This window comes from Camponotus vicinus, unplaced genomic scaffold, assembly GCF_025532165.1.
Source record: "Camponotus vicinus isolate PSW18456_S1 unplaced genomic scaffold, iyCamVici1.0 SCAF_1, whole genome shotgun sequence".
Lineage (NCBI taxonomy): Eukaryota > Metazoa > Arthropoda > Insecta > Hymenoptera > Formicidae > Camponotus > Camponotus vicinus.
The window spans coordinates 20,446,307-20,457,214 of NW_028141945.1; the positions used below are offsets into that span (position 1 = coordinate 20,446,307).

Here is a 10,908-nt window from a genome sequence, read left to right on the forward strand (position 1 = left end):
TTTTTCGTTGAAACTTATTTGTGTGCACAGGGCACAAATTTTCTTGGTACGATACCAAGCAAATTTAAATAATTCTCAATTCGAGAATTTATTTAATTATTATCCCTCTTTCCCCCCTGTAATGTTGTAGGCGAGAAAAATATCGGGCCGAAAGTCGCTGAATCGGGAATCGAACCCGAGTCTTTCGCTTGCCGGGCGACTGCTCTTACCACTGAGCTTTTTCTCGCCTACAACATTACAGGGGGGAAAGAGGGATAATAATTAAATAAATTCTCGAATTGAGAATTATTTAAATTTGCTTGGTATCGTACCAAGAAAATTTGTGCCCTGTGCACACAAATAAGTTTCAACGAAAAACTTATTTTCTCGTTGAACTTACGCACTATCATCCGCGTTTAGCTCTTATGGCCTTTAAATTTAAGTTTATCTTTATATAATGTTACATGAAAGTTTTGCAATGCTGAGGTAACATTTTTCAGAGTACGTTCAGTAAACGTTGATACATCTTCGTGTACAGAGTTTACTATCAGACTTTTCAAACGTTTAACAAACACTTTTTCCAATACCGTTTTTTCACTTTCAGCAAATACTTTTTCAATGTGGCGAATTGTACGGCGTTTACACAAACGGCTTGGAAACGCCTAAGAAACGCCTAAGAAATGTAATAGTACATATGTATGTATATAGAATATGCTTCCTCGCTTTGCCGCTATGCGGCGCTGCATCAAATTAGCTAACTCGTATTCAACTTTCCGTCATAAAGTGTATATAAAGAACTGATACTAACACGATCCGAAGTTTATTTTTTCTTTTAAGGACCGTCTACGATGGAAGTAATATGGAGTGGACGGTGGAGTAAGGCGTAAGCGAATGATTCTTTTCCATTTCGCATTACTCTTAGTCTTACTCCACCGTCCACTGCACCGATATTATTTTCATTGTAGACGGTTCTTTAGTCAGTTTAATTTAATAAACTGATTTAATTTAAAATAATTTGTTTAATAATCTGGATCGCTTGTTGGGATTCAGAATATGGAACAGATTATTTGAAATTAAACGGATAAATGGGAGATAGCCTATTTATTGCGTATATTAAAAATAAAATATAAATAAAAATAAAATTATTCTTATGGCCGAGTGTATTTATATACTTTTATAAATGTCCAAGATATTCACTTATCAAAAATGGAAAAAGTAATATGTCTCGAAAGTTCATGAAATTTTCACATAGATTCCACGTAGATTCTAGTACCGTTTTTGAGCGGATTATCCACTCGAATATCCACGTAGATTCAACGATATTAATCTACGTGGTAATAACGTGGATTTCACGTACTGTTTTTGTCGGGTAATCGCTTAATAGAGGATGCACGCAGTTTCCAAAGATGAAATTAAACACTTAATAGAGAATCTATAAATGTTTAAAGAACTCTTTGCATACGCCATGTAAACGCTATGCAAACTCTCAAAAACGCTATGTACAAACGTCTTTCAAACGCTGCAGTGTTGCAATTTTTGTTCTACAAACTCTTTACTAATCGTTTTTAAACTCTCGACGAACTTCCACAAACGTTCATGTAAACGCCAAACAAACGTTCATGAAACGTCTCATTTTTGCCAGGGAATATGTTCGTAGGGAATTTGGTTTGTGTTTACCGCATGTAAAAACCATATCATCGTGGTATAGAACTGTGCATGGAAACCCTGGCATTAGCATAGAAGGAATAGAGTCTATTAAAAAACGTGTGAAAAATACAAATTATATGTTATTTGGAAGTCTGCAATTTGATGAAATGTCAATTCGGGAGCATTTAGAATACGATGGAACAAAATTTAATGGCTATATTGATCTTGGTACAGATATTTATTGTGAAGATACTACTTTAGCACGTGAAGCGTTAGTTTTCATGGTTACATGTATAAATAGTGCATGGAAAATTCCAATTGCATACTATGTTGTGAAAGGATTAGCCTCAAAAGAAAAAAGTAATTTACTGATAGAGTGTCTCAAAGCTTTGCATGATACTGGTTTGAAAATAATATCGGTCACTTGTGATGGAACCCCAACCAATTTTAGTGTATTAAAACTCCTTGGTTGTGATTTTAACAATGTTTCCTCCTTGCAGACGTCATTTCCACATCCAGTTACGAGTGACAAAATTGTAGCTTTTCTTGATCCTTGTCACATGTTGAAACTAGTGCGCAATACTTTTGGAGACATCCACAATTTGATTGATATAAATAATCAAAAAATACAATGGTCTCATATTTTGACTTTACATAAATTGCAGGAAAGTGAGGGAATGCATTTAGGGAATAAATTACGAAGTGCTCATGTTAACTATTTCAAACAAAAAATGAAAGTTCGATTGGCAACACAAATTTTCAGTAAGTCTGTAGCCGATTCACTTTTATTTTGTAAAGATAATTTGATGTTAAAAGAATTTGAGTCATGCAACGGAACAATTCAGTTTTTATTAAATTTTAATGATATTATTGATCTTATTTGATATTTTAAATTCAAAAAGTATGCGCCAGGCTGGACTTAAGCAAGTAATAAATTCAGAAAATATTAATTTGATAAAAGACAAGTTAAATGAATGCAAAATGTACATATTATCATTGAAAAATAATAATAGCGAATTAGTAATTGAATCTCGGCGAAAAACTGAGTTTCTAGGTTTTCTAATTTGTATTGAAAGTGCATTCATATTGTATGAAGAGCTTTGCGAAAAAAACAAATTTTTAAAGTATTTACCATTTTATAAATTAAGTCAAGATCATGTAGAGTTATTGTTTGGGTGCTTAAGACATCATGGAGGAGGTAATAATAATCCCACGGTGAGGCAGTTTAAAGCAGCGATGAAAAAAATTCTAGTTTACTCAGACATACGGAGTTCGAATACGGGAAATTGTATACCGTTAGAGGAAATATCTATTTTACATGTTTCATCAGCCGGTAAAATCCAACAATCACAAGACATTATTAATTCCACAAGTAGATTTTCAAGATTATATGATAAATTTAATGAAAATTTCGATGAAAATAATAACACTTTACAAACATTTTGTGATCATAATTATGTTTCCAATATTAGAGAAATAACAGAGTTTTCACATAATATTATAGAATATATTGCTGGATATATTGTTAAACAATTACAAAAAAGTTTACTTTGCGAAAATTGTTTGGCCGTATTAATAGCAAAAGCAGAAAGAAACAATTTCATAAATCGCAAAAATCGTGGAGGATTAATACAACCTTCCAGTGATGTCATAAAAATTGCACGTAAATGTGAATCAGAAATTCGAAGTATCATTCATGAAAGTGAAATATTTCTGAAACGAAAATATAACGTAGAATATATAACGATTCAAGTTTTAAAGAAATTTATGCAAATTAATATATTCAACGAGTTAAATGATCATGTGCACGACCAATTAGCGATGGAAAATCATGCCGTACATTTATTGCGTACCATTATTCAAAATATGTAAAAATTAGATTACATTACCTCGCTTTAAATAGTATAGATAAGTCTAATAGCAAACGCCATTTTTTTTAATAAACTTGTACTGTTTGAAGGACAATAAAGAAATTTTTGTATCTTGATTCATAAATATTTTCATTATGTTTATTAATTTAATTTGTTTCAAAATTCATTCTTTATCCTTGATTTTAATTTCAGAATAATTATAAATTTTTATATATTTTGTTACACATTTTTGCTATTAAATCATATTACGAATATCTTTTATTCTTTTTTCATATATAGCGGTACAGACCATGCGCAGATTCGTAGCCAATAGAAAGCAGGCACATTCCCTCCCGCATTTTGGCTTCACCTCTCTCGCCTATCTCGTGAACTTATGCTCGGTCTCTGTATTCCTATGTCTATGGTTTCCACTGAGCGCGTCACGCGTCGCGTCAACCAGCGTGAGCCAATCAAAACATCCCATTGTAATAACATGTTTTCCGTGTTATTACAATGGGATGTTTTGATTGGCTCACGCTGGTTGACGCGACGCGTGACGCGCTCAGTGGGAACGAGCCCTTAAGGTAAAAGCACATAAAACTGCATAGGCGCATAACCATAAGCATAAGGAAATTGATTGGTCCACAAATATATGCATAAGAAAATGAACCAATCAATTTTCTTATGCTTATGGTTATGTGCTCCTGCAATTTTATGTGCTTCCACCTTTAAGGTGAAAGCACATAAAATTGCATAGGCGCATAACCATAAGCATAAAGAAATTGATTGGTCCACAAATATATGCATAAGAAAATGAACCAATCAATTTTCTTATGCTTATGGTTATGTGCTCCTGCAATTTTATGTGCTTTCACCTTTAGTCTTCTCTCTGATGGAGAGCAAATCTCACAATCAGCTGAGACTCTCGTGCGCATGCGCGACCGTCATTGAGCACGTGGCCGGCTTTAACAGGCTCGTAACTCTAATTTCGGAGGACCCATATAAATTATAAATAAAATAATTATATAATAATAATTATATAATTATTATTGTATAAAATATTATATATTATTATATAAAATAATAATTATGTAATAATAATAATAATAATAATAATAATAATAATAATAATAATAATAATAATAATAATAATAATAATAATAATAATAATAATAATAATAATATAATAATATAATTATTAATTAATAATTATATAATTATGTTATTATTATTAATAGTTTTATTACGATTATATATTAATAGTTTTACTACGATTATATATTATTAATTATTAATAGTTTTACTACGATCTGTGTTAATAATATTTATGTATAAATATTTATTTTTTTATTTACTTTATTTTTTAAAATCTTTACATTATTTTTGCTTCCATTATTTAATATTTCATATTTCTCTTCCGCACAAGATCCAATGACATCCTTTATTTCATGAAAGGCGTACATGACTGAGCGTCAGCTGGCGTTCGAGGGATTACTCATGTGTGAGATTTGTTCTCTAACTGCACTATACTATTTTTTTCTCTCTAGTGCAGTCAGTTCAGTCAAAAAGAATAGATCTCTTATACCACGCAGCTCTGTACCACGTGGATTAGTACGAGAAATATTAGAAGCTAAAGGTGTTTGTGTGAAGATTATATACAATGGAAAAGCGTCTTTCAAGGGTAATTGATTTCACGAATTTTTATTTTATTGTATAATATTAATTGGCAATTAAATATGTTTCGATCGATTTTAAGAATCTAAAGTTACAAAAATGGAAATTATTCGATGATTAATTGTAAATACAGATACCAGGAAATCAAGGAATCACATACGGTACCTTCGTCCTCGTCGACGAGGGACATACTTTGGGAAATGCACTTTCTTACGTGATAAATCAATAGTACGTATTACTTGGACTTTATGAATAAAATAGTAAGCATATATTAAACTTTTCTAATAATTCTTTTAATCCATTTTCTTTGCAGTCCTGGCATAAAAATATGCGCTTACACTGTGCCTCATCCGGCAGAGAACAAAATACACTTCAACATTCAAACAACTGGAGAAAGTGCTATTGAAGTGTTGAAGCGAGGTCTACAAGATCTTGAAAGAATATGTGATCATACCATTGAAACATTTGACACAGCTTACAAAAATTTCAAATCCTCAAATGACATTCCTATGGACACTACGTAACATTGTCATCTTTTTTTAGATTTATGTATCATAGACAAGTTTTCTAATTATATATAAAAATATACTACTAAACTTCATATATTTACTCAGATATAGCCTTGGCTCTTTTTAATAATGGATTTTTAATAATAAATTTAATAATAGATTTTGAAATAATGGATTATATAGAATATATACAAATTTGGATATCTATTAATTAAATAAATTCTTATAAAGGATAAAGACAAACTAAGATATACAGTACACTAAATAATAGTACAAGAAATTAAAGGATTGGAGAGGAAAATAAAATCCATTTTTTCAAAGACATTCTATGGAGATTGGATGTTTATTTAAACAACTTCAGCAGCTCTCACGCCACCTTTGTGAGTCTTTGACAGAAAATCAGCGAATTCTTGGTACGGTGCTTTAGCCAAAGCTTGTTCCTTCCATAAGTCGGGCGTCAGATACGCGTAAGTTTTGGCGATCGCGGCATAAGTGGCCTTGGCGAAGTTGCCGAGTGTGCAGGTGGATCCTCTAGCTGAGGTGTAGCAATCCTCGATACCCGCCATTTGAAGCAGTTTTTTGGGAACTGGAGCAGACACGATACCAGTACCTCTGGGTGCAGGTATCAGACGCACTTGCACGGAACCGCACTTGCCAGTTACTTTGCATGGCACGGTATGCGGCTTGCCAATCTTGTTGCCCCAGTAACCGCGACGAACCGGAACGACGGAGAGCTTAGCGAGAATAATAGCACCGCGAATGGCAGTGGCTACTTCTTTGGAACACTTCACTCCCAATCCAATGTGTCCGTTACTGTCTCCGATGGCAACAAAAGCCTATAGGATATTTGCATTTTTAATATTCTTAATAATATAAGCAAACAAAGGTCCGAATGATAAATTAGAAAAAATTATATAGAAGGCTAAGGATCAAAGCCTGATCCTTAGCCTTTTACATAATTTTTTCTAGTTTAATATTCTTGTTAATGCCTCTAAATTTTCATATTCCATATCTTTTTATCAACTTTAATCGCTAGAGATATCTTAATAATATAAGCTGAAAAAAGAAGACACTTTTAATTTTACCTTGAAACGCGTGCGTTGACCAGCTCGAGTCTGCTTCTGTACAGGCATGATTTTCAGAACTTCATCCTTCAGATCTGGACCAAGAAACTTGTCAATGATTTCGTACTCCTTGATGGGTAAGGAGAATAGATAGATGTGCTCGAGTGATTGGATTTTGCCATCTCTAACCAGACGACCAAGCTTCGTGACAGGGACCCATTCCTTGCTATCTTCTTTCCCACGTCCACGTCCACGTCCTCTGCCTCTACCACGACCACGACCTCTGAGGCCTCCCCGATCACCTCCTGCTCCACGAGAGCCAAAACCTCCACGAAAACCTCCACGTGTGGCTGGAGCAGCGTCCGCCATTCTGTGATTGAGTAATATATTATAAAGAAAATGCTTCTTAAAATTATAGATAATATTTATCCTGAAACATTGGGATTCCTTGAAAGTATTACTGATAATTGCCATGCTAGATATAGCCTTATCACTATATTTTTACATAAGAAGTTCTGTCATGTTTCAAAAGGTCTTGTCAAACTCCACATGTTGGAGAGCCACGCTTCATGATTAAAAATCAAGAATATGTAATAATCAATTATAATCTAAATATCAATTATATTCTCAAGTTCTATTTGACTATAACCTAATTTGTTAGGGATTATAAAATTTGATTTTATAATCGCTACTGCTAATATAAAGAAAACAGAAATCATATTATAATGAAATAGAACTTGAAAATATAATTTATATTTTTTGATATTTACATTATTCTTTATTTTTAATCATAAAGCGTGAACACGCGACACGTCAACACGTGTCAATGAATTTGACAAGACATTTTGACATAATTTCTTATGTGTAAGAATACTCATTTTCTAAACATCTTATATGATTAATATGCAAGGATTATTTTGTTATAGTATAAAACGTGAAAGGACGAAAAATTTCTCAAACATATATACTTACGTTACTTTTTTCAACCTCTTTCTTGCACGTGAATCACGGAAGAAGATTGTGATCGATCGTCCAGGTGGCGCTTTTTATGCAAAAGTCATGTCCGGTGTTTCAAAAAAGAGCGCGTATTTTTTTTTTATTTTGTTTACAGTGAGATCATCTTTAAAAGAATATTACATAGATCTTAAAGATAAATGAACAAACTCGATTGTTAACATAATAATAAGCATGCAATTTTAATCGTAAGAGATATTTAATATATTATACTTAAGATAACTATTGCGATACTTATTAATAAAATTAATATTTAAAATTAATATTAATAAAATTAATAAAATTATTAAAAGAAAAGCGAAAAATTAATGAATCATTTATTTTTAATCTTTAAAATATTATTAGAGAATATTATTTGTAAATTTGTTTATAAAAAAGGGGCATTTTATAATTCATTCAATAGCTTATTTTTATTACGGAATGATATTTTATAATTGTAACAGTAACATATTATAAAATAAAATTTTTCTTATTTAATTTTTCTGCCTTTTACATAAACTGATACTGTATTATGATCATTGCCGGAATGTATAAATCTTTGGAGTTTTTTTCTCGAGTGTATTTTATAAATAATTTATAAATAATTTTCTCTAAAATTATCCAACAAGCTGTTTTTTGCGTTCAAATCTATGATGAGAGCATCAAATTCTTTGCTTTGCATTAAGTTACCGACTTTGTCTTGAATCGAAAGCGCTAAAACACACATTCAATATACACTTAATTAAATTATAGTATATATTATTACATAAAAGGACATATTTATAGACGATAATTATATTATTTCTAATATGTAATATTCAAACTTTACCTTTAGCAGATAGCACACATTTTTTTATATACGTTTCTTAAATGTATCTAATGTTTTTTAACCGTAAAGCATTAATAAAAATCGTTTCGAGAGAAACGTTTTTAAAATTATAATTAAAGAAACGTATTTTTCACGTTTCTATAAACAGAATAACAACTGATTTTTAATTAATTTCAAATTAATTTCAAATTATATATACATATAAACATACATATATACATATACATACATACATATAAATATATACATATATATAAAATTATTACGAAAACTATATATTAAGTTATTTTGATTTTTAACAAATAAAAGTTGAAATTTGCTCGATGACAGATAATTTGTGATTCTACAATCGCAACAAAACAGACACATAATTTGTGATTTTACAATCGCGATAAAATGATATATGATGTAGAGATATTATGTACTCCCATTAAAGGCGAGCAAATATCGTTTTATTCCCGCTCGGTCTCGACAGTCTTTACCATGGGTCTCGGTCGAACTCGTAAGTGGATAGAGTGGGGATAAGATAAAGATTACCTGCTATGACGGGAACCGAGACCTTTCGGTAATATCGGGACTCGGGACAAATCGAGATTTTTTATTCTCGACGGTTCCCGATGATTCCTGAAGTCGAGATGTGTGATCCGGCGTACGCAACACATTACAATAATGAATTCGAATAAAATTGCAATTTCACTTTTTATTCATTTATTTGAAAAATTTTTACTAAAAATCTTAGAATTATTAATAAATTAAAATAAAAAATGCAATAAAATAAATAAAATTTTTTAATATTAAATAATAAAATTTATTAATAAAAAATATTAAAATAAATAAAATTAATTAGAAAACATGTGTGTATATTTATATCCGAAATGTACGAAACGTAAGCAACTACTTTAATAAAAATTATTAAAAACTATCAAATAAATAAATAAATTAAATAAATAAGTAAACATAAAATATGTAATTGTAAAATGAAAATATGTAATTATTAAAACAGAAAATAATAAACAAAATGTATAATTATAAATCTATATGTAATTATAAAATTAGGAAAATTTATTATTATTGTAAATTTAAGTAAGATATTATTTATTTTTGTTTTTTTAAATCAACATACAGTACAACTTTATTATTCGAATGCACATTATTAAGCGAACTTAAATAACAATAAATCGTGACAAAATTTCTTTTTTTATTGTATATACTTGGATAATAAATATTAAGCGATTTTTTATTTTTCAATTTTTGATTTTTAATTTTTGACACGATTGTGTTACTTAAATTCGTTGAGAATAATAACCTTTTTATTATTGTTTTTAAAATATATCCTTGCGCCTGAATTGCAACGTATTGACTATTATTAGTTCGCTTCTAGTTATTTAGATAATTATATATATAATTAAAAATATATATCCATATTTATTTATAAATACACTGGTAAAGAAAAGATTTAAATAAATAAAAATATTTATATTTTAAATAAAATAATTATATTTGTAGCAGAAACATGATTTTATTTAATGTCTTTATTTTTTTATTTAAAAATATTGTTTTTTTTATCTTTAGTACCTTGACCTTGTTTGAATAATCGAACGTTTAATTACGCATAATGAAAAATACTCAGTTCATCAGTCATATACATGCCTTCGAATAGTAAAGCTTAAGTCTGTGTTAAAATAAAAGTGAATCATCTTTATAAAATGTCTGCGTACAAAAAAGAAGAAATAATTAAAAAATTACAAAAGGGAACATTACAATTATTCCAAAAACCTATTACAGATAAAACCAGTGTCTGCTGGAATAATTTTAAGCTATTTATTTCCATATATATATATATGGAACACCCTGTATATATATATGTATATATATGTATATATACAGGGTGTTTCATTTTAACTTTGCCATCGAAATATCACGTAAAGTCTAAAAGATACGAAAAAATGTTTCAGATAAAAGTTGTATGGTTTCGAGGGGGACATAAGACGGTGCCATTAGTTTGACCTTGAAGAGTCACCTGAAGGTCACGTGAAGGCCACCTCCAACTTTTTAAATGGGTTACCCTATATGCTTTTGCATATTCTTGTAGCTCATCTCGAGAGCTTCCCAAAACACTATAATTAAGTTAGTTTTCATAAACTACTTTCAGAGTTATGAGGCTTGAAATCATTTCTTAATTTTACATTTTTCTATTATCTTATCTTAATACTTTTATGTATAAAATAATAAGAGGAATCGATTGGTGTAAAGAAAACACATAATTATTTCGAAAAAAAAAATTGTAATTGTTAATTGCTCTTACTCTTTTCAAAAAAATTATTTACTCAAAATTTTGTAAGAATTATTGCTTAAATCATTAA

At 30.0% G+C, this 10,908-nt stretch overlaps 2 protein-coding genes across 2 annotated transcripts; one reads left to right on the forward strand and one right to left on the reverse strand.

Moving 5' to 3' along the window:
- The first annotated feature begins 4,927 nt into the window (after positions 1-4,927).
- Positions 4,928-5,751, forward strand: L(2)37cg (RNA polymerases I and III subunit AC2 l(2)37Cg). Its single transcript, XM_083078294.1, has 3 exons — positions 4,928-5,157; positions 5,284-5,378; positions 5,464-5,751. Exons 1-3 carry the CDS (start codon positions 5,137-5,139, stop codon positions 5,672-5,674), a joined length of 327 nt encoding a protein of 108 aa, XP_082934420.1. The 5' UTR covers positions 4,928-5,136; the 3' UTR covers positions 5,675-5,751.
- A 232-nt stretch (positions 5,752-5,983) lies between these two features.
- Positions 5,984-7,803, reverse strand: Rps2 (ribosomal protein S2). The gene is made up of 3 exons (XM_083078293.1): positions 7,696-7,803; positions 6,745-7,093; positions 5,984-6,495 (listed from the first exon to the last, which is right to left on the reverse strand). The coding sequence occupies exons 2-3, from the start codon at positions 7,090-7,092 to the stop codon at positions 6,007-6,009; spliced, it is 837 nt and encodes a 278-aa protein (XP_082934419.1). The 5' UTR covers position 7,093; positions 7,696-7,803; the 3' UTR covers positions 5,984-6,006.
- Between the last annotated feature and the right edge of the window lie 3,105 nt (positions 7,804-10,908).

Excerpts from the sequence above, each read along its gene's own strand:
- Rps2 (XM_083078293.1), bottom strand. The coding sequence starts at position 7,092 with ATGGCGGACGCTGCTCCAGCCACACGTGGAGGTTTTCGTGGAGGTTTT. Across the intron at positions 6,496-6,744 it reads GTCAACGCACGCGTTTCAAG|GCTTTTGTTGCCATCGGAGA; the intron begins GTAAAATTAAAA and ends AATATCCTATAG.